A 24211-nucleotide genomic window follows, 5' to 3' on the forward strand; every position below is an offset into this window, starting at 1 on the left:
TGTAGAGCCTTGGACAAGTTAAAGTCTCTGTGACTCAATATCCTCATTCTCTAACATGGGAACATTTGTAGTATCACCTCATTATGTTGTGTGAAGGCTAAGTAAGATAATACAGGGGAAATACCATAACATATTACAAGCACTCAGAAAATACCAGCTCTTAATATTATTACGTAAAATAAGATTGTTTGGGTGAGAATGGTGAAATTTTAGTAGGCATATATACATACATTGCATGTTTCCAATTCCTCCTGCTTTTGAATTCTCAAACCCAAACCAGTCTAAATATGGCTTCTCCACTCTTCACACGGGAGAACACATAGAGCAGTTGACTCTAAAGAACTTGTTTCTAAAGACATTTGCAATACCAAGTCCAACGTGGCAGCCAGTTTCTTAAAAGGCAATATTGCTGGCCCCACCCTTAAAACATAAATGCAGTGATCACTCAATCAACCTGAGCCTCAGGTTAATTTAAATCTTTATAAAGGAATCATAGGAACATCCCTTCTACAGGTAGCGAATTAATGGCTTCTGACTTATGAGCACCTGTCAGATGCATATGTAAAAATGTGATCATGATCACATTTCATTAATTTAAGCAAAGGTGGTGGGTGAAGTACTGTACTGTACTTTCAAATAGTATCGCTCTTTGAAAAAATGAGAAAATGTATGATTTCCAAGAGCCCTCTCAGTTCTAAAATGTTCTAATCTAGGATCTTAACAAAACGAGTCTCTGGAGAATGAGTTTCCCTAGGGCCCTCTGCATGTCACAATTCCTCAGGCTGTAGATGAAGGGATTGACCAGGGGTGTCACCACTGTGAAGATGACGGTGGCCACCATGTCCTGTGTTGAGTAGGACGATGAAGGGTGCATATAGACCCCCAGGATTGCCCCATAGAAGAGGGAGACCACAGTGAGGTGGGATCCACATGTGGATAGTGCTTTCCTTATTCCCTGAATAGATGGGAATTTCAATACTTGAGAAAAGATATAAGCATATGAGACAGTGATACATGTGAATGGGGTTAGAAAGATCAGTCCACCCTCAGTAAACACCACCAGGTCATTGATAAAGGTGTCTGAACAAGAGAGCTTCAGAATGGAATAAGGGTCACAGAAGAAATGGTGAAGAGTATTGTTGGAACAAAACGTGAGTTGTACTATGAGGAGAGTGTGTAGGAGAGCATGCAGATTTGTTATGAGCCAGGATACAGCCACCAGAAGAACACAGAGTTTTGGTCTCATGATCATGGTGTAGTGAAGTGGGCTACAGATGGCTACGTAGCGGTCATACGCCATCACACTCAGGAGGAACCCATCCATGTTGGTGAAAGTGATGAAGAAGTACATCTGGGTCATACATTCCGCGTAAGAGATAGACCTGCTTCCCAATATGTGATTCACTAGCATCTTGGGGATGGTGACTGATGAAGAGCAGATATCGACACAGGAGAGGGTGGCCAAGAAGAAGTACATGGGTGTGTGGAGTTGACTGTCACAGTTGATGGCCAAGAAGATGAGAAAGTTCCCAATGATGGTGACCAGGTACATCCACAAGAACAGTCCAGAGAGAATCTCCTCCTGCTCTGATTGCCCAGAGAGTCCCAGGAGAAGAAATTCTGTGACTCTTGTCTGGTTGTCTCTGTCCATACCTGCAGGGGAGAAATAGCATCACAGCGTAAAATCATATATCAACATTTGAGCAAATTGTATTATTTGGGATTACTCATTCATTGAGGATTAAAAAAACTAATAATCTGATTAAGTTTTACAGAAAAATCTTGATCAATTTCAGCAATGCTTAACTACTGATGGTTACAACTTTATTTATTTCACTCCTGTCTACTGAGTGCCATCTATAGGTACTTTCATATATCAAATTTCCAAACCAGTGCCATGTCAGTTGGCCCTACTTTGGAGTTTGTGTTTCCGTGTGATGGAGCAGGACTCAGATGTGATCTTTGTTCACAAGTCCCTCCTGTTACTTTTACTGGACCTCTGGTTGGCACTGGGGTTTAGTGTATACCCAGGGGACCTGAATCTCTGGACTGTCCATGTGATAGCCAGGTCCTGAGCCTCAACAGACTTACAATTCCTACTCTCTGGTTTATTGGACTTACCCCAGCCAACGAACAGGGAGGTGAAGAAGGTCCACCACCACCCCAGGGAGCCAAGAGTGCCTACAACTGAAAGCAGGAGAATTGCATCCATCATCCATGTGGAATCTAAGCCCCCTCTTGATACAGACGTGGAGTGGACACAACCATTCCAGGGTCAACAGGATGGAGGAATAGAGTATGGATTAGAGTGGACTTACTGATATTCTATTCATGACTATTGTGATTAGTAATCGAAGAAAATGTAGCATCGATGTGGAGAAAGTGGACATGGTAGCTGCTGAGTGTAAGGAGTGGGAAGAAGAGATGTGATGTGGGGGCATTTTTGGGACTTGGAGTTGTCCTGGGTGGTACTGCAAGGACAGGTCTGGACATTTTATGTCCTCCCATGGCCCACTGGGTGGACTGGGGGAGAGTGTAAAGTATAATGTGGACCATTTACCATGTGGTGCAGCAGTGATCAGAGATTTATTCACCAAGTGCAATGAATGTCTCATGATGATGAGGGAGGTGGTTGTTGTGGGAGGAGTGGGGATTCTGTGCCCAGCCCTGTGCCTCCTTTTTGTTAGAAGAAAGCCAACAATTGTATCTAGATTATTATACTGGATGAAATGAATTTACTAATTGATAAAGAGCAAATTCACCTGGTTCATCCAACAGATATCCCAGGACTAAGAAACCATACTAAGTGTGTGTGTGTGGGGGGGGGGGGGCGGGGGGCGGGGTGAAGCATTAAATTGCAGTTCCAAGGAAGAAATCATGGTATTTGAATAGTAAAGGGTGGGGGGGATATGCATTCTGCAGCAATCAAAGGTCTGGGGAAAATGGAATAGAAAGAGGCAGGTAACTGCTAATGTGAAGAAGCTTGCTTGACTGAGACAGGCAATTGTTTTAGGAGATAGGATGTACATAATATGGGAACAGTGACATGTCAACCACTGTGAGAGTAAAGTAAGGAGAAGTGCTGAGATATGCAGTCCCTTTTTTCCTGGACTACCTTCAATTCTAGACAGAAAGTAGAGCTTTTCAAAGAAGATCTTCAAGAAGACCTGGAACAAGGAAGTTGAGAGGTGAGGGAATGGTGCGGATGTCATCGACACAAATACAAGAGTGTCTTGACCCACCGGTGTGAATATTTCAGTCTTAAGGGCAGGTAGTGGGCGTCAGACTTGGCCCAGTGGTTAGAGCATCCATCTATCACATGGGAGGTCTGAGGTTCAAACCCCGAGCCTCCTTGAACTGTGTGCAGCTGGCCCAAGTGCAGTGCTGATGTGCACAAGGAGTGCCCTGCCATGCAGGGGTGTCCCCGCATAGGAGAGCCCCACGCACAAGGAGTGCGCCCCATAAGGAGAGCCACACAGCACAAAATAAAGTGCAGCCTGCCTAAGAATGGTGCCACCCACAAGGAGACTGATGCAGCAAGATGACGCAACAAAAAGAAACACAGATTCCCATGCTACTGACAACAACAGAAGCGGACAAAGAAGACGCAGCGAATAGACACAGAGAACAGACAACTGGGGTGGAGGTGAGGGGAAGAGAAATAAATAAATAAATCTTTAAAAAAAAAAAAAAAAAAAAAAAAGGACAGGTAGTTTTCCAAAGTGGAAATGGAGGAAAAAGTTGAAAGTAGGGTAACGGGATGTTGGGAGGAATTTTTCCTGCTCTCCCTGAATTGCTTCTATGGCCCAAGATGAGGCCCACAAGCTAAAAGTAGCTCATGCTCTCTTGAATATACAGTCTACACTGAAAGAGCTGTTGGCTTTGGATATTTGAAAAAATACCAGCATTTCAGGGTTTAAACCCCAAAAATGTTGAGAGTGCTCAGGAAGACAGCTACTTCATGGTAGAGTATGCACTATATTCCTTATATTCTGGACATTCAGATGCAGCCTCTGAACTTAAATTGTTTCCCATACAGCTTCCTTAGAGGGAGACTGTACACCTACCAGTGCCCTTGGCAATGGCCATTATTTTCTTTGACCTAAATAGGTTGATGTCTGGTGTCATGCATTGATCTCTTGTGAGTCTTATTAGTGTGTGACTGTCCCTGAGAAGACTGACATGACTGCATCACTGAGTGTTTGTGTTCCTGGACCTTTAAACCTGAGGCTGGGTAGTCCCTGGATGCCAGCCCAAGCTGATGCCCTACTGTGGGGCTCTGCCTGGTATCCCAGGAGCCTTCATTGGAAGCAAATCTATTATGTGGGCACAGACCACCGAGGGTAGACATAGAGAAGCAACTGGCAAAAAGGTGTAGATGAGTGTCTTGCATGTCTGACAGAAGAATCTCTTCTGGGGGGGGCTCTTGGCTCTGACTTTCTGGCCTGGACTTTTAGGAGCCTGCAGTGACTGATTCTAGCTTTGCCAGCTCTTGTTACCTGCTCCCATTTTCACTACTCACATTATATTTCCATCTTGAAAACATGTTTGTTCTGTTCCAGAATGATCAGTACACCCTGAAAGGGGAAAGGCTTGTGCATGTCCAAACCAAGAGATACTCCCCTGCCTTTTATCTTGCTGAGATGAGGAGGGATTTGGTGTGTCTGTGTTTACAAATGGGAATCTGGTTTGTGTCCATGTGAATCTGTTGTTAGAGATAACGTTGCCCTCACCTGCTTTCCCAACCTTCTTACCTGGCTGCTCTCTGCTCCTCTCAGATGTGTTCACAGAATCCCCATCTCTAGTTCTCTGTGCTTGTCCCTGGATGATGGCAATTTTTATTAAGGATGAAGATGGAGGAACCTTTGAGATGCTTTGACTCCTAAGGCAGGCTTTGGTGATTGGGTGGAAATAAATACACCCTCCATCCCTGAAGATCAGGAATTTTCTTGGGGATCAGGGCTGCAGTAGCTGCCAAGTTTGGGGACCCAAGAGTTCATTCCTCCTAGGTCCTCATTAGAGGCTCACCTTCTGAGTGTTCTGTGTTTCTATTCTTTTGGGACACAGAGAATAGGAGTAAGAGAAAACTAGATTCTTGTGAAAATGCTTGTTTTATAAACTCAGACACTGACCTTTACCTTTCTCTATGTGTGCTCTCTAAAATCATTGAGAGGATAAAAGGTAAAATACACATAAAGGTTTTACCAGTTGACAAATTTTAATTTAAAAACTAACAACTGCAGAGCAAAATGGCAAAACACTGAAATACAAGAAAAATTTTCTTAAATGCCTACTTTCAAAGGAATATTTTATCATACCTGTCTCAAAACTTCATTATTCCAGTAGTCAAACCTAAATACAGGGGAGCAGATGTAGCTCAAGGGGTGGAGCACCTGCTTCCAAGGTACAAGGTCCAGGTTCGATCCCCAGTAAATCTCAAAGACAAACAAATGAAAAACACAACTCTCACTGAGGAACCGCTGGAGCTCAGTGGTGGAGCACCTGTTTCCCATGTCCAAGGTCCTGGGTTCAGTCCCCAGTACCTCCTAAAAATAATCAAGTATATACTGATAATCACACCATCCCCAAATCCTCAAGATTGGGGAATGAACAATGGACTAAAGTAGACTTATTGTTCTACTATAGACTTATTCCAACAATGGAAGAACTCTAATCATTGACATAAAGGCCGTGGCCACCAGAGGTCCCGCAGGATAGGAGAGGGAAGAATAGGTGTGATATGGGGGCATTTTGGGGACATTGGAGTCATCCTGCATGGCATTGCCATGACAGACACAGACCATTCTATGTTTCATCATAACCTGCAAAATGGTGTAGGAGGGAGTGTAAACTATAATGTGAACTGTAATCCATAGTTTGTAGCAGTGCTTCAATATGTGTTCATCAATATTAACAAATGTACCATACTAATGAAAGTTGTTGTTGATGTGGGAAAGTGAGCGAGGGGGAGAGAGTGGGGCATATGGGAATCCCTTATATTTTCGATGTAACATTTATGTAATCTAAACTTTCTTTAAAAATAAAAAAAGTATTAAAAAAATAAACACAAGTAAAAATTAAATAAATAAATAAATAAATAATAGGAATTTGAATTACCAAATGAAAGTCTGGTCTGATAATTGTATACAAATATATGTATATAAATATACACAATTGCACATACATATATTTCATCTGCATATATATATATACACATATATATGGTTCCCTAAACCCAGGGAATATTAGAATATTAGCCAATATTGAACTTCTGGAATGGTTTGAGTGAAAAACCATAAAAATTCCCTGAAATAAAGACTTAATAGACTACTTATTCTGACCATAAAATAACAAAATCAGAAAAAATATATATAATAAAGACAAAAAACACACTTGTAATTTTGTTAGATTTTTAAAGTTGCTTATTTTATAGGGAGTAAAATGTCATCCTTGTATAGTGTATAGTTCTGTGAACTTTGACATATATATGCAATAATGCAACCACCATAACAACTGAGATATCAAATAATTTGATCATCCCCCTGAAATTCTCTAATGATCCTTTGTAGTGGAACCTCCCGTGAACCCCTCGCCCCCACCCCAGCAATCACTAGTATTCCTGTATCTGTAGTTGGTCATTTTATTGCTGAGTAGTTTTTCATTATGTGGGTGTATCTGCATTGGCTTATCCATTCATCAGGTGAAGGGCATTTGGGTTGCTTCCAGTTTTGATGAATTATGAATAAAGCCACTATAACCATTTGTATCTTGTGAACATGAATTATTTGACTTTTAAACACCTAGGAGTGGAATGACTAGGTCATATGGTAAGTGTACTTTTAACTTCATAAGGAAGTGTCAAAGTGTCTCCCAAGGACCTACATCAGTATTCTAACCAGCAGTGCACTGGGAGTTTCTGCTAGTCTGCCTACCCACGATATTTTCAGGTTTTGGGTTTATTTTAAGCTACACTGTAGTTTTAATTTGTATTTCTGAAGACTAATGGATTTGGCCATCTTTTCATGTGCTCCTTTGCCAGACACATACCTTGTTTGCTAAAGTGTCTGTCCAATTTTTTTACCACCACCACCACCACCCCACTTTATTTTGGTATATTCCTTGGGATTTTTTTATGTAGAAGGTTTGATGTCATCTGCAAATAGGGTTAGCTTGTTTTTTCTTTTCAATCTGTATGACTTTTCTTTCTTTTCTTGCTTTGTTACTCTTGGCTAGGACTTCCACTAAATTTTTGAATAGGAGTGATGAGACACGTATCTTTGCTCTGTTCATCATCATAGGGGTAAAACATTTGGTCTTTCACCATTAAATAACGTGTTAGTGATACCAGATTTTGTCTAGGTTCTTGATTATGTGGCTGAAAGAAATTGTTTTGCAATTTATACTTAATATAAATATGTAATTTTATAAAACCCTAGAATATTTCTTCTGGGTATTTACCCTACATTAAAGAAAACTAAACCTGTATGCTAAGGTCTTTGGCAAATTTTTGGATTCAGTGAACTACTTCTCAGCAATATCAAAGAACAAAATGGGAAGTAGATATGGCTCAAGTAATAGGACCTCCGCCTACCACATGGGAGCACCTGATTTCAATCCCTGGGACCTCCTGGTGAAAAGAAGAGACAGTTGCCTGCGTGGTGAGCCAGTGCTCACGTGTGAGCCGAGTGCCCACCCGGTGAGCCAAGTGCCTCCACGACTACCTGTATGTGAGCTGAGTGCCCGTGACGCAAGCGAGTGCCCATGCGGCAAGCTAAGGGCCCACACTGTGAGCCAGGGACCGCACAAGTGAGTCACACAGCAAGATGATGACACAACAAAAGAGAGATGAAGGGGAGAGTCAAGGTGAAGCGCAGCAGGGACCAGAGCACAGAGTTGAGGTGGCTCAACTAACAGGAAACTCTCTCCATATCAGAGGTCCCCAGAATTGAAACCTGCTGAACTGTAGAGGAGAAAGAGGAGAAGAGTAGACAAAAAGAGAAATAGATACAGAAGATCATGCAGCGAATGGATGTAGCAAAAACAGCAGAGTGTGGGGGAGGGAAAGAACAAAATTATTGATGCGTGCAACGAAGTGGATGAGACTCATAGGTATCATGCTAATTTAAAGAAACAAGATTGAAAAGGTTGCATATCCTATGATTCCATCTTCTGGGAAAGACAAAACTCTACAGATAAACAACATCACAATGGTTGCCAGGTTAGGACTGGAGAATATGACAACAAAAGGGCAGCAAGGGGAACTTTTGGAGGTGATAAACTGTCCTATATGGTGGTTACATGACTCTATAGATGTCTTAAAATTCAGAGAAAACTGTATACCAAAAATCAATTTTACTGTATGAAAAATAAAAGTTAAAATAACAACAAAAGGAAAGTAAAAATGACTGAATACCTCAAGAGAAGTCTTGTCAGGACCAACCTGGCCCCAAATTGTTAGTAGCTGTAGAGCCTTGGACAAGTTAAAGTCTCTGTGACTCAATATCCTCATTCTCTAACATGGGAACATTTGTAGTATCGCCTCATTACGTTGTGGGAAGGCTAAGTAAGATAATACAGGGGTAATACCATAACATATTACAAGCACTCAGAAAATACCAGCTCTTAATATTATTACGGAAAATAAGATAGTTTGGGTGAGAATGGTGAAATTTTAGTAGGCATATATACATACATTGCATGTTTCCAATTCCTCCTGCTTTTGAATTCTCAAACCCAAACCAGTCTAAATATGGCTTCTCCACTCTTCACATGGGAGAACACATAGAGCAGTTGACTCTAAAGAACTTATTTCTAAAGACATTTGCAATACCAAGTCCATCGTGGAGGCCAGTTTCTTATAAGGCAATATTGCTGGCCCCACTCTTAAAACATAAATGCAGTGATCACTCAATCTACCTGAGCCTCAGGTTAATTTAAATCTTTATAAAGGAATCATAGGGACAGCCTCTTCTACAGGTAGCAAATTAATGGCTTCTGACTTATGAGTACCTGTCAGATGCATATGTAAAAATGTGATCATAATCACATTTCATTAATTTAAGGAAAGGTGGTGGGTGAAGTACTGTACTGTACCTTCAAAGAGTATCGCTCTTTGATAAAATGAGGAAACGAATGATTTCCAAGAGCCCTCTCAGTTCTAAAATGTTCTAATCTAGGATCTTAACAAAACGAGTCTCTGGAGAATGAGTTTCCCTAGGGCCCTCTGCATGTCACGGTTCCTCAGGCTATAGATGAAGGGATTGACCAGGGGTGTCACCACTGTGAAGAGGACGGTGGCCACTGTGTCCTGTACTGAGTAGGACGATGAAGGGTGCATATAGACCCCCAGGATTGCCCCATAGAAGAGGGAGACCACAGTGAGGTGGGATCCACATGTGGACAGCGCTTTCCTTATTCCCTGAATAGATGGGAATTTCAATACTTGAGAAAAGATATAAGCATATGAGACCGTGATACATATGAATGGCGTTAGAAAGATCAGTCCACCCACAGTAAACACCACCAGGTCATTGATAAAGGTGTCTGAACAAGAAACCTTCAGAATGGAGTAAGGGTCACAGAAGAAGTGGTGAAGAGTATTGTTGGAACAAAACGCAAGTTGTACTATGAGGAGAGTGTGTAGGAGAGCATGCAGATTTGTTATGACCCAAGACACGGCCACCAGAAGGACACAGAGTTTGGGCCTCATGATCATGGTGTAGTGAAGTGGGCTACAGATGGCTATATAGCGGTCATACGCCATCACACTCAGGAGGAACCCATCCATGTTGGTGAAAGTGATGAAGAAGTACATCTGAGTCATACATTCCACGTAAGAGATAGACCTGCTTCCCAATATGTGATTCACCAGTATCTTGGGGATGGTGACTGATGAAGAGCAGATATCGACACAGGAGAGGGTGGCCAAGAAGAAGTACATGGGTGTGTGGAGTTGACTGTCACAGGTGATGGCCAAGAAGATGAGAAAGTTCCCAATGATGGTGACCAGGTACATCCACAAGAACAGTCCAAAGAGAACCTCTTCCTGCTTTGGTTGCCCAGAGAGTCCCAGGAGAAGGAATTCTGTGACTCTAGTCTGGTTGTCTCTGTCCATACCTGCAGGGGAGAAATAGCATCACAGGGTAAAATTATATACCAACATTTGAGCAAATTTTATTATTTGGGATTGGCTCATTGATTAAGAATAAATAAAAACAATAATCTGATTAAGTTTTACAGAAAAATCTTGATCAATTTCAGCAATGCTTAACTACTGATGGCTACAGTTTTATTTATTTCACTCCTGTCTACTGAGTGCCATCTATAGGTACTTTCGTTTATCATATGGCCAAACCAGATGAACTGCTTTTTCCCTTTATATCAGGGGTTCTTAGCCTTTATTTTTCCACAGACCCCTTTGTCAGTCAGGTGAAAACAACAGATGCCTTACTAAATAGTATACTGTATTATTTAATAATTATATCATACCCACACCAATTCGTCCACACAAGAATAAAGGTGTTTTTTTTTTATTTCAATTCAACCTCACGGACCCCTTGTTAAGAACCCTTGCTTTATGTCATATTGATTCATTAGCTATAGTACTTAATTTGATTAACTACAATTAACTGAAGAATTTAAGCATGTGCCCAGTTTTGTACTAAGTGCCATATTACAAGGTTGCAGATGTTATCTGGGGCTTTTGTAGTTTCCCAGAAGTTTGGAAAATTTATAGGCTTTAATAGACGTGCCCGGTGTTTCTCCTCAAGCATTTAGCCACCATTAAGATGTCCCCTCAGTAGATTGCAGCTGTTGGCTCTGCTGCCTTGAGCATGCTGTTGAGATTGTGTGCCCAGCCCTGTCCCTCCTTTGTTAGAGTCAACAATTGTATCTAGATTATTGTACTGGATGAAAGGAATTTACTAATTGATAAAGAGCAAATTCACCTGGTTCATCCAACAGATATCCCAGGACTAAGAAATCATGACAGGTGTGGGGGGGCGGGGGGCGGGGTGAAGCATTAAATTGCAGTTCCAAGGAAGAAATCATGGTATTTGAATACTAAAGGGTGGGGGGGATATGCATTCTGCAGCAATCAAAGGTCTGGGGAAAATGGAATAGAAAGAGCCAGGCAACTGCTAATGTGAAGAAACTTGCTTGACTGGGACAGGCAATTGTTTTAGGAGATAGGATGTACATAATATGGGGACAGTGACAGGTCAACCACTGTGAGAGTTAAATTAGTAAAGTAAGGAGAAGTGCTGAGATATGCAGTCCCTTTTTCCCTGGACTACCTTCAATTCTAGGCAGAAACAAGAGCTTTTCAAAGATCCTCCAGAAGTCCTGGAATAAGGAAGTTGAGAGGTGAGGGAGTGGTGGGGATGTCATCGACACAAATACGAGAGTGTCTTGACCAACCGGTGTGAATATTTCAGTCTTAAGGACAGGTAGTTTTCCAAAGTGGAAATGGAAGAAAAAGTTGAAAGTAGGGTAACGGGATGTTGGGAGGAATTTTCCCTGCTCTCCTTAAATTGCTTCTATGGCCCAAGACGAGCCCCACAAGCTCAAAGTAGTCCATCCTCTCTTGATTATACAGTCTATACTGAAAGAGCTGTTGGCTTTGGATATTTGAAAAAATACCAGCATTTCAGGGTTTAAAAACCAAAAAAATGTTGAGAGTCCCCAGGAAGCCAGCTACTTCATGGTAGACTATGCACTATATACTTCATACTCTGAACATTCAGATGCAGCCTCTGAACTTTAATTGTTTCCCATACAGCTTCCTTAGAGGGAGACTGTACACCTACCAGTGCCCTTGGCAATGGCCATTATTTTCTTTGACCTAAATAGGTTGATGTCTGGTGTCATGCATTGATCTCTCGTGAGTCTTGTTAGTGTGTGACTGTCTCTGAGAAGCCTGATGTGACTGCAGCACTGAGCGTTTGTGCTCCTGGACCTTTAAACCTGAGGCTGGGTAGTCCCTGGATGCCAGCCCAAGCTGATGCCCTTCTGTGGGCCTCTGCCTGGTATCCCAGGAGCCTCCATTGGAGACACATCTATTATGTGGGCACAGACCACAGAGGGGGGACATAGAGAAGCAACTGGCAAAAAGGTGTAGATGAGTGCCTTGAATGTCTGACAGAAGAACCTCTTCTGGGGAGGGCTCTTGGCTCTGACTTTCTGGCCAGGACTTTTAGGAGCCTGCAGTGACTGATTCTAGCTTTGCCAGCCTGGTTACCCTGCTCTGGTTTTACTACTTACAGTTTATTTCCATCTTGGAAACGTGTTTATTCTGTTCCAGAATGACCAGTACACCCTGAAAGGGGAAAGGCTTGTGTATGTCCAAACCAAGAGATATTCCCCCTCACCCCCTTTTAACTTGGTGAGATGAGGAGGAATTGGTGTGTCTGTTTTTCCAAATGGGAATCTGTGTGTTTGTGTCCATGTGAATCTGTTGTTGGAGATAACGTTGCCCTCACTTGCTTTCCCAACCTTCTTACCTGGCTGCTCTCTGCTCCTCTCAATGTGTTCACAGAATCCCATCTCTAGTTCTCTGTGCTTGTTCCTGGATGATGGCAATTTTAGTTAAGGAGGAAGATGGAGGAACCTTTGAGACACTTTGACTCCTCAGTCAGGCTTTGGTGATTGGGTGGAAATAAATACACTCTCTATCCCTGAAGATCAGGAATTTTCTTGGGGATCAGGGCTGCAGTAGCTGCCAAGTTTGGGGACCCAAGAGTTCATTCCTCCTAGGTCCTCATTAGAGGCTCACCTTTTGAGTGTTCTGTGTTTCTATTCTTTTGGGACACAGAGAATAGGAGTAAGAGAAAACTAGATTCTTGTGCAAATGCTTGTTTTACAAACTCAGACACTGACCTTTACCTTTCTCTATGTGTGTGCTCTCTAAAATCACTGAGAGGATAAAAGGTAAAATACACATAAAGGTTTTACCAGTTGACAAATTTTAATTTAAAAACTAACAACTGCAGAGCAAAATGGCAAAACACTGAAATACAAGAAAAATTTTCTTAAATGTCCACTTTCAAAGGAATATTTTATCATACCTGTCTCAAAACTTCATTATTCCAGTAGTCAAACCTAAATACAGGGGAGCAGATGTAGCTCAAGGGGTGGAGCACCTGCTTCCAAGGTACAAGGTCCAGTTTCAATCCCCAGTAAATCTCAAAGACAAACAAATGAAAAACACAACTCTCACTGAGGAACCGCTGGAGCTCAGTGGTGGAGCACCTGTTTCCCATGTCCAAGGTCCTGGGTTCAGTTCCCTGTACCTCCTAAAAATAATCAAGTATATACTGATAATCACACCATCCCCAAATCCTCAAGATTGCGGAATGAACAATGGACTAAAGTAGACTTATTGTTCTACTATAGACTTATTCCAACAATGGAAGAACTCAAATCTTTGACATAAAGGCCGTGGCCACCAGAGGTCCTGCGGGATGGAGAGGGAAGAATAGGTGTGATATGGGGGCATTTTGGGGACATTGGAGTCGTCCTGCCTGGCATTGCTGTGACGGACACAGACCATTCTATGTTTTATCATAACCTGCAAAATTGTGTAGGACATAGTGTAAGCTATAATGTGAACTGTAATCCATAGTTTGTAGCAATGCTTCAATATGTGTTCATCAATTGTAACAAATGTACCACACCAATGAAGGTTGTTGTTGATGTCAGAAAGTGTGGGGGTGGGAGGGAGTGGGGCATATGGGAATCCCTTATATTTTCGATGTAACGTTTATGTAATCTAAAATTTCTTTATAAATAAAAAAGATATTAAAAAATAAATACAAGTAATAAATAAATAAATAAATAATAGGAATTTGAATTACCAAATAAAAGTCTGGTCTATTAATTGTGTACAAATATATGTATATAAATATACACGATTGCACATACATATATTTCATCTGCATATATATATATATATATACACACACATATATATGTTTCCCTAAACCCAGGGAATATTAGAATATTAGCCAATATTGAACTTCTTAAATGGTTTGAATGAAAAACCATAAAAATTCCCTGAAATAAAGACTTAATAGACTACTTATTCTGACCATAAAATAACAAAATCAGAAAAAATATATATAATAAAGACAAAAAACACACTTGTAATTTTGTTAGATTTTTAAAGTTGCTTATTTTATAGGGAGTAAAATGTCATCCTTGTATAGTGTACAGTTCTGTGAATTTTGACAAATATATGCAATAATGCAACCACCATAACAACCGAGATATTAAATAATTTGATCACCCTCCCAAAATTCTCTAATGACCCTTTGTGGTGGAACCCTCCCGTGAACCCCTCACCCCCACCCCAGCAATCACTAATGTTCCTGTATCTGTAGATGGTCATTTCGTTGCTGAGTAGTATGTCATTGTTTGGGTGTATTTGCATTGGTTTATCCATTCATCAGGTGAAGGACATTTGGTTGCTTTCAGTTTTGATGAATTATGAATAAAGCCACTACAACCATTTGTATTTTGTGAACATGAATTATTTGACTGAAACACCTCGGAGTGGAATGACTAGGTCATATAGTAAGTGCACTTTTAACTTCATAAGAAAGTGTCAAAGTGTCTCCCAAGGACCTGCATCAGTTTGCATTCTAACCAGCAGTGCACTGGGAGTTTCTGCTAGTCTGCCTACCCACGATATTTTCAGGTTTTGGGTTTATTTTAAGCTACATTGTAGTTTTAATTTGTATTTCTGAAGACTAATGGATTTGGCCATCTTTTCATGTGCTCCTTTGCCAGACACATACCTTGTTTGCTAAAGTGTCTGTCCAAATTTTTTACCACCACCACAACCACCACCCCACTTTATTTTGGTATATTCCTTGGGATTTTTTATGTAGAAAGTTTTATGTCATCTGCAAATAGGGTTAGCTTGTTTTTTCTTTTCAATCTGTATGCCTTTCTTTCTTTTCTTGCTTTGTTACTCTTGGCTAGGACTTCCAGTAAAATGTTGAATAGGGGTGATGAGACACGTATCTTTGCTCTGTTCATCATCATAGGGGTAAAGCATTTGGTCTTTCACCATTAAATAACGTGTTAGTGATACCAGATTTTGTCTAGGTTCTTGACTATGCTGCAGAAATGACTTTCAAGAGCACACTGGGTGAGTTAGGCCAGTAATTTATTCAGGCAGGGAGGGACGAGAAATGGTAGAAAATTACAGACCATGGCTCCCAGGTGAACAGGAAGGGGCTGAAAAGGGATAAAGCGGCTGATTTACAGGCTACGATGCCCCATTATAGATTATAAACGCCCAGGCTTTACTTGCGTGGCAGAGGGAAAACGGCGAGAGTGGTGCTCAGAGGGAAGGACAGGGGTCCACAGGCAAGGGCCAGAGGTTGCACAGGACTGGTCCTAGCTTTTTCACCTATTGATTATTCCAGCCCTTTGCTAATGGCAGGGGAGGAGTCCCAGCTGTTTGCTGTTTTGATTGGTTACCCCACCCATCAGTCCCCCATGAAGGCCCAATGACAAAGTCCTTGGGGAACATCTGGGGCTTCTCCTGGCTTCCAGAGGGAGTCTTTGATGTGGTGGCAGAATCTTGGGGAGGGTCCTCCAGCACCTTTCCTGGGGGTTACTGATGTCCACGTGGACTCCCTGCCAGGTTCCAGATCCATCTGTTCATTCTCTCTCTTACTGGCCTGCTTCATCAGTGCGTGGTTTTTTTGTGGAAGCCCTTTATCAGGCTGAGGAATGTCCCTTCTATTCAGAATGTCCTGAGAGTTTTTACAGTTCCTTGATTTGGGGGAGTGGGCCCCCAATATATTTTTTATTAGTAAAGTTGTAGGTTTCCAGAAAAATCTTGGATTGAATTTTGATTTTGATTCATAGTTAAAGAAGCTTTACCTACATCCAAGGTATGGAGGAATGCACTCATGATTTCCTCTAGTATTTGTGATTTGAGTTTTCACATTTCAATCTGTTTTATGTGGAGGTTCTACCTATGTGTGGTATGAGGACTAAATCTTCTTTTCTCTCTTTCCAAATGGCTATCCAGTTGTCCCTGCACTGGGTAGTAAATTGTCCTCAAATTCCCCCTTCAGTCGAGGTCCGCCTTTTTCATGTTAGTTTAATTACAGTACTTTTATTGTTTTGTTTTGGTTTTGAGTTACCAGGGCTAGGGATTGAACCTGGGGCCTTGTATGTGGGAAACCAGCACTCAACCACTAAGCCACCTCGGCTCCCATGCACTGGTTTTTTTCATTTGTTTGCTGTATTTTTTTTTTTTTAGGAGGTACTGGGATTTGAACCCAGGACCTGACATGTGGGAAGCAGGTGCTCAGCTTCTCAAGCCACACCCACTGCCCCAGTATAGTATTTGTATAATAGTCTGTTAATCCAAGTACATAACATGAAATTTTACTTATTCAAATTTTCTTTAATGTATATCTACAGTTATTTGTGATTTTCTTCACATAGACGGTGTTCATTAGTTTTTCATTTATTGTTTTTTTTTCTAAACTTAAGTTTGTCTTTTTAATTGAGGTTTCATCCACATACTGGAAAATTTACTCTTTCTGGTACACATTTGCATGAGTTCAACAAATGCATGCAGTCTTTTAAATACCAAAGCAATCAAGATAACGAACAGTTCTCTCGGTCAGAAAAATAATTCCCTTGTTCCTCTTAGTAGTCAACCCTTCTCCCAAACCCAGCTCTTGACTCGCTTCCAACATTCCTTCCACTTTTACATTCCATGAATTGTACTGGGAGGTATGAGAAATGAGCCTCTATTTCAATACTCACTAAGCTGAAGTCAAACTTTTCTGCCTAATTTGTTTTGCTTGGCTTCCAAGGAGGTGTCCCAAATGACTAATTAGCTCTGCGTGGAAAGTGACTGTGGGGAAGGAAGGGTGCACCCTGGGAGACCAGCTTCCAGAGGGAAGAGCTCTCGTACTCCTGGCTCTCTGCTCCCTGACCCTGGAGGGCATCTGCAGACACAAGTGCCCTAGGCAGGGAGCAAGGCAGGTGCTAGTACAACACTGCTCTTGAATTTGTGATGAGTTCAGGTTACGTGCCTCAGGAGTGGGGAAACTGTGGCCTGCTCATCTGGTACAAAAAGAGTACGTGACCCGCAGCAAACCTCAACATACATATTTGTCTCTTGAGTAACTGCTGAGTTGATTATAAACAGGGGATGACGGGCCTCCTCCTTGACAGTCACTCAAGTGCCTACCTTAGAAGATCTCCAGGGGCCTCTGGAGCGTAGCATTTAGGACACATTCTCTCCCTGTGCCTACTCAGCTGGCCTGTAGCCATTTCTCAGGGAGCAGTAGAAAAGAAGCAAGAAGTGTCTTCAGCAGTACCAGCCTAACCACCGAGGCTTATGGAGAAACCATCCGTGTATGACCTCTCCTGCCAGGCCATGGCAGGAAGCAAGGCAGACCCTTTTGTTCTTCTTCTTACTCCAAGCTGCCAAACTGTTGGTATTTTTTTTCCTCTTGCAAACAGATTTTACTGTTTGGCAAGTGTTGACGTCTACACCGAGATTAATTTTGGACAGGCATGTAGATGGAGCACATAGAGTAATTATCCCTGTGACTGTGTATCCTTGAGCATGTGTACTGACATCCCTCCCTCCTCACCCTCCTCAAACCCAAATTTTGCTAGAGAGTTGAGGAAGAGAGGAAATGAGCAATAAATCCTTTACCCGGAATCATGACTTCTTCCAGTTGGCCCTGCTGCCTCCCTGGATCACAGGCTCAGTGAGATCATATTAAGAAATCTTTCCAGATCTTGGAGAAACCCATTTGGTACCTTGGTTCCACCACTTTTCAATTGCACCACTATGATTTTGAAATCAAGGAAGGTTCACTTTCCGTTTTTCCGTTGACATTGCTTACCACATCATGATTTATTCTTTAACACATGTCCTTGAGGATAACAAAAAAATCTGCTCCACTAAGCTTTTTCGGGGGTACACCAATGTGTAAGCTCTGATACTTGTTCAAAATAAGCATGTAATGTACTATAATAATGGGGATGAAATATGCATGCAGATAAGCATAATGCAAGGATATGATGAGGTCAAGAGGAGACCCTACACGGGAAGCAGACTTGGCCCAGTGGTTAGGGCGTCCGTCTACCACATGGGAGGTCCACGGTTCAAACCCCGGGCCTCCTTGACCCGTGTGGAGCTGGTCCATGCTGATGATGCAAGGAATGCCGTGCCATGCAGGAATGTCCCCCGCTTAGGGGACCCCACCCGCAAGGAGTCCACCCCATAAGGAGAGCCGCCCAGCGCAAAAGGAAGTGCAGCCTGCCTAAGAATGGCACCACCCACATGGAGAGCTGACACAACAAGATGACGCAACAGTAAGAAACACAGATTCCCGTGCCACTGACAACAACAGAAGCAGACAAAGAAGAACACTCAGCCAACGGACACAAAGAACAGACAACCAGGGTGAGGGGGAAGGGGAGAGATATAAATAAATAAATAAATCTTAAAAAAAAAAAAAAAGAGGACACCCTGCTAAAAGAGTAGAAAAACAAGCAGCAGTATGGGGAAAATATATGCAAATCATATGCCACATGAAAAATTTCTATCTAGGATATAAAAAGAATACCCAAAACAACAGTAAGCATGCAAACACGCACACACAAATGATCCAATAAACAGGGGGAAATACTTGAACAGACATTTCAAGAAAGAAGATATACAAATAACAAACTCATAAAAAGAGATGCTCAATATACTTAACCACTAGAAAAATTCCATCTTAAACCACAGTAAGATACCATTATGTAGTGACAATACCAAGTGCTAGTGAAGATACAGAGCACCTAGACCTCTCATAGATTGCTGGTAGGGATACAGGATGGTTTAGCCACTCCGGAAAATTATTTTTCAATTTATAGTTAATATAAATATGTAATTTTATAAAACCCTGGAATCTTTCTTCTGGGTATTTATCCCAGATAAAAGAAAACTCCAAGTCTGTATGCTAAGGTCTATGGCAAATTTATGGATTCAGGGGACTACTACTTAGCAATAACAATGAACAAAATGGGAAGTGGATATGGCTCCAGTAATAGGACCACAACCTACCTTATGGGAGCACCTGGGTTCAATTCCTGGGGTCTCCTGGTGAAAAGAAGAAGAGAAAGTTGCCTGCATGGTGGGCCAGTGCCCACGTGTGAACCAAGTGCCCACATGGTGAGCCAAGTGTCCTCATGACTACCTGCGTGGCGAGCCAAGTGCCCATGCAGCAAGCAAGTGCCCATGCAGCAAGCTAAGTGCCCACACGGTGAGCCAGTGACCGTGCAAGTGAGTCACACAGCAAGATGATGACACCACAGAAGAGAGAGGAAGGGAAGAATCAAGGCGAAGCACAGCAGGGACCAGGAACTGAGGTGGTGCTGCTGACAAGGAACCTCTCTCCACATCAGAGGTCCCCAGAATTGAAACCTGGTGAACTGTAGAGGAGAAAGATGAGAAGACAAAAAGAGAAATTGATACAGAAGATCATGCAGCAAATGGACGGAGCAAAATCAGCAGAGTGTGGGGGATGAAAAGAACAAAAGTATTAATACATGCAACAAAATGGATGAGACTCATAGGTATTATGCTAATTTAAAGAAACAAGATTGAAAAGGTTGCATATCCTATGATTCCATCTTCTGGGAAAGACAAAACTCTACAGATAAACAACATCACAATGGTTGCCAGGTTAGGACTGGAGAATATGACAACAAAAGGGCAGCAAGGGGAACTTTTGGAGGTGATAAACTGTCCTATATGGTGGTTACATGACTCTATAGATGTCTTAAAATTCAGAGAAAACTGTATACCAAAGATCAATTTTACTGTATGAAAAATAAAAGTTAAAATAACAACAAAAGGAAAGTAAAAATGACTGAATACCTCAAGAGAAGTCTTGTCAGGACCAACCTGGCCCCAAATTGTTAGTAGCTGTAGAGCCTTGGACAAGTTAAAGTCTCTGTGACTCAATATCCTCATTCTCTAACATGGGAACATTTGTAGTATCGCCTCATTACGTTGTGTGAAGGCTAAGTAAGATAATACAGGGGTAATACCATAACATATTACAAGCACTCAGAAAATACCAGCTCTTAATATTATTATGTAAAATAAGATAGTTTGGGTGAGAATGGTGAAATTTTAGTAGGCATATATACATACATTGCATGTTTCCAATTCCTCCTGCTTTTGAATTCTCAAACCCAAACCAGTCTAAATATGGCTTCTCCACTCTTCACACGGGAGAACACATAGAGCAGTTGACTCTAAAGAACTTGTTTCTAAAGACATTTGCAATACCAAGTCCATCGTGGAGGCCAGGTTCTTATAAGGCAATATTTCTGGCCCCACTCTTAAAACGTAAATGCAGTGATCACTCAATCTACCTGAGCCTCAGGTTAATTTAAATCTTTATAAAGGAATCATAGGGACAGCCTCTTCTACAGGTAGCAAATTAATGGTTTCTGACTTATGAGCATCTGTCAGATGCATATGTAAAAATGTGATCATGATCACATTTCATTAATTTAAGCAAAGGTGGTGGGTGAAGTACTGTACTGTACCTTTAAAGAGTATCGCTCTTTGAAAAAATGAGGAAAGTATGATTTCCAAGAACCCTCTCAGTTCTAAAATGTTCTAATCTAGGATCTTAACAAAATGAGTCTCTGGAGAATGAGTTTCCCTAGGGCCCTCTGCATGTCACGGTTCCTCAGGCTATAGATGAAGGGATTGACCAGGGGTGTCACCACTGTGAAGATGACGGTGGCCACTGTGTCCTGTACTGAGTAGGACGATGAAGGGTGCATATAGACCCCCAGGATTGCCCCATAGAAGAGGGAGACCACAGTGAGGTGGGATCCACATGTGGACAGCGCTTTCCTTATTCCCTGAATAGATGGGAATTTCAATACTTGAGAAAAGATATAAGCATATGAGACCGTGATACATGTGAATGGCGTTAGAAAGATCAGTCCACCCACAGTAAACACCACCAGGTCATTGATAAAGGTGTCTGAACAAGAGACCTTCAGAATGGCGTAAGGGTCACAGAAGAAGTGGTGAAGAGTATTGTTGGAGCAAAACGTGAGTTGGACCATGAGGAGAGTGTGTAGGAGAGCATGCAGATTTGTTATGACCCAAGACATGGCCACCAGAAGGACACAGAGTTTTGGTCTCATGATCATGGTGTAGTGAAGTGGGCTACAGATGGCTATATAGCGGTCATACGCCATCACACTCAGGAGGAACCCATCCATGTTGGTGAAAGTGATGAAGAAATAGATCTGGGTCATACATTCTGTGTAAGAAATAGACTTGCTTTCCAATATGTGATTCACCAGCATCTTGGGGATTGTGACTGATGAAAAACAGATATCGACACAGGAGAGGTTTGCCAAGAAGAAGTACATGGGTGTGTGGAGATGACTGTCACAGGTGATGGCCAAGATGATGAGAAAGTTCCCAATGATGGTGACCAGGTACATCCACAAGAACAGTCCAAAGAGAACCTCTTCCTGCTCTGATTGCCCAGAGAGTCCCAGGAGAAGGAATTCTGTGACTCTAGTTTGGTTGTCTCTGTCCATGCCTGTTGGGGACAAAATGTGATTAAAAGGGAAAGGTAGGAGAGCAGATGTGGTTTGTGCAGTTGTGCACCTACTTCCCACATGGGATGTCCCAGGTTCAGTTTCTGGTGCTTCCTAAAAAAAAGGAAAAGAAATGAAAAAATCAATTCAGGGGAGCCGATGTGGCCCAATGGTTGAGCACTGGCTTCCAACATACAATGTCTGATGTTCAACCCCCAGCCTCCAGTACCTCAAAAAAAAAAAGAAGAAAAAGTGAAAGATAACAGCTTCAAATTAACCAAGATGGGAGTGTATGACATTCCATGGTGTCATTCCCCTACAGAACCTTTGACATCTAGCAAAAACTGATTGGCATCATCATCCTCAAATCCTCAGGAAGCAGTTAAAGGGTTGCAGTAACTTGACAAGTGCCAAATCAAGAAAATACAGCTTTAAAATGGTATGTGAAATTCATGATGTTCTTGCTGCCCCCTACCCCATCCTCTATCTGACACAATGTGGAGCCAGCCTATGCTCCCTCTATGGATCACTGGCCTTTTCTGGAGAGAGAATAACTTCTATATACATGTTATATGCCATTGCCAATCTATTGGGTGGTAGCCTGAAAGACTGAACCAGGAAGCTTGTCTCTTGCTCACCCACACAGAACGTGCCCTGAAGGTAGAAAACAGCTTGTACACTGCTAAAATAATTTAAGAAATATTTATGTCAAAGTGGCCTGGGGCAAAGAATTACCTACTTCAAGTCATACAGTAGACCACCTGGGTGGGGAAGAAAGTCTATTTCATAGGGAAGAGAGGAGGCATTTAAATTCCTGTAAATGGGAGAATTCCTAAGGGCACAAGCAAGTACAAGCCCAGGCCAAGACAAAGGCCCAGAAAAAATGGAAAAGACCCTGAGTTTCATATTTGCCTCAAACTAATCTTCTTGATAGAATGTCTAAACTCGGAAGGAGAACATCAGTTGATGCAGAGCCCATTTGCAAATACTGTAAAGATTTTTTTGCATTGGATTATTTTTGTTAGTTCATGGCATGCAAGGAAATCTTTGTCATATCATAGCTGGATACAAACTTAAGGGGTAGACAGCTCAGGGACTAAATCCCAGAGTTACCATTTTAAAATGGTAAAGTGTACATGGTGCAACAAAAGATTATAATACAAAGAAATACGAAAAGATGGCTCATCCAAGGGAACAACATAAAAATCCTGAAACCATCTATGAAGACCAGACTATAAACATACAGGGAAAAGACTAAGAAAATTATCCTTGCTCCAGGTTCATGCAGGAAGTCAGGCCCTAGACCATGGCCACCACCACCACTTGGCTGCTGCCATCACCATCTCCTTGCTCACTCACCCCCCACCATGGCTAAGGAGCTCTCCATGCATGTACTACATCGAAGATGATTCCTACTGCCTTGTCTGTCCAGAAGTGCTCAAAACACCCATGTGGACCAGGGCCTGTCAGCACATTTTTCTGTAGAAAATGTTTCCTGTCTGCAATGAGAGAAAGTGGAATACATTGTCCCTTCTGTCATGGCAATGGGACTACAAGAGGAAAAGCATGTTCTGAACAGGCTTAGACCTTGAAAATGTCATGAGGACATTTTCTTATAGCTGTAGATGCTGTGCAAACCAGATTAAATTCTATCATATGACATCATTATAAATCTTGTAAGAAGTATCGGAAGTAATATGGTGTTTTTTCCATCATTCCAAACTTTGAGATCACTCAGGAGTCCATAGGGAACAGTAATAGAAGTGAAACATCCACACTGATCAGACAGAAACTTATCGAGAGAATCCAAGTTCTTCTGGGCATCCCACCTATAAATGTCCCTTGTGTCAAGAATCAAATTTTACCAGACAGCATTTACTGGATCATTGTAATAGCAATGTTACAATGAGAGTTTCTGGAACATGTCCTATATTTATGGCCCTTCCTTGGGGGGATCCTAGTCAGATTACTAGAAATTTCATTAATTATCTAAATCAAAGATATCAGTTTGATTATGGAGAATTTGTGACTCTTCAGCTAGATGAGGAAACCCAATATTAAACTGCTGTTGAAGAATCTTTCCAAGTAAATATCTGAAGACTGTAGACATCTCTGCATCTTTGTACCTGCAAGTGCCAACTTTAAGGGGAGAACATAGAGTCTTCATTTCAATAACTTGATGTGTTTACTAATAAAAGCAAATCAGTCTATTGTTTTAGTTTTGATTGAAAAATAAAAGTGGGTCATTTGACAATTTCATTTTCTTTATATATTAAAAAATGAAAGTTATAACTGTTAAAATTATAAAAATGATTCTATTTCACCAATGTGAAGGTGAAAAGGGAACCCCTGTTGTACCTTGTCTTTTTTATGTTACCTATTCTTTAATTTTTCATTATTATGTTGCTTTTGAAATTTAGTACAGTTTCTCACATTTACTTTATCCTACAGGTAACACAGTAGCATATTCTGAAAGATGTGATTGTTATAAACATAACAAATCTAAACCAGTTATCAGAGTTGCAGAGTGGAAACTTGAAGTGTGGAATGCAACAATCCAAAGTAAAATTTTTATAAAACAGAGTTAAGCTGAAGA

The 24211-nt window shown here is 41.5% G+C and overlaps 3 protein-coding genes and 1 pseudogene across 3 annotated transcripts; 1 reads left to right on the forward strand and 3 right to left on the reverse strand.

Annotated features, from left to right (window-relative positions):
- Positions 1-709: 709 nt before the first annotated feature.
- Positions 710-1651, reverse strand: LOC101411695 (olfactory receptor 1f45-like). The gene has a single exon (XM_004469175.1). The coding sequence runs from the start codon at positions 1649-1651 to the stop codon at positions 710-712; it is 942 nt and encodes a 313-aa protein (XP_004469232.1).
- Positions 1652-9172: 7521 nt separating this feature from the next.
- LOC101414491 (olfactory receptor 1J2-like) lies at positions 9173-10114 on the reverse strand. Its single transcript, XM_004458307.1, has one exon. It carries the CDS (start codon positions 10112-10114, stop codon positions 9173-9175), a length of 942 nt encoding a protein of 313 aa, XP_004458364.1.
- A 10559-nt stretch (positions 10115-20673) lies between these two features.
- On the reverse strand, positions 20674-21615 carry LOC101414057 (olfactory receptor 1J2-like). The gene has a single exon (XM_058285332.1). The coding sequence runs from the start codon at positions 21613-21615 to the stop codon at positions 20674-20676; it is 942 nt and encodes a 313-aa protein (XP_058141315.1).
- Positions 21616-23004: 1389 nt separating this feature from the next.
- On the forward strand, positions 23005-23712 carry LOC101413623 (E3 ubiquitin-protein ligase RNF138 pseudogene; annotated as a pseudogene).
- The last annotated feature ends 499 nt before the right edge of the window (positions 23713-24211 follow it).

The sequence above is a fragment of the Dasypus novemcinctus genome, chromosome 2 (assembly GCF_030445035.2).
Source record: "Dasypus novemcinctus isolate mDasNov1 chromosome 2, mDasNov1.1.hap2, whole genome shotgun sequence".
Classification (NCBI taxonomy): Eukaryota; Metazoa; Chordata; class Mammalia; order Cingulata; family Dasypodidae; genus Dasypus; species Dasypus novemcinctus.

Excerpts from the sequence above, each read along its gene's own strand:
- LOC101414057 (XM_058285332.1), bottom strand. The coding sequence starts at position 21,615 with ATGGACAGAGACAACCAAACTAGAGTCACAGAATTCCTTCTCCTGGGA.
- LOC101411695 (XM_004469175.1), bottom strand. The coding sequence starts at position 1,651 with ATGGACAGAGACAACCAGACAAGAGTCACAGAATTTCTTCTCCTGGGA.
- LOC101414491 (XM_004458307.1), bottom strand. The coding sequence starts at position 10,114 with ATGGACAGAGACAACCAGACTAGAGTCACAGAATTCCTTCTCCTGGGA.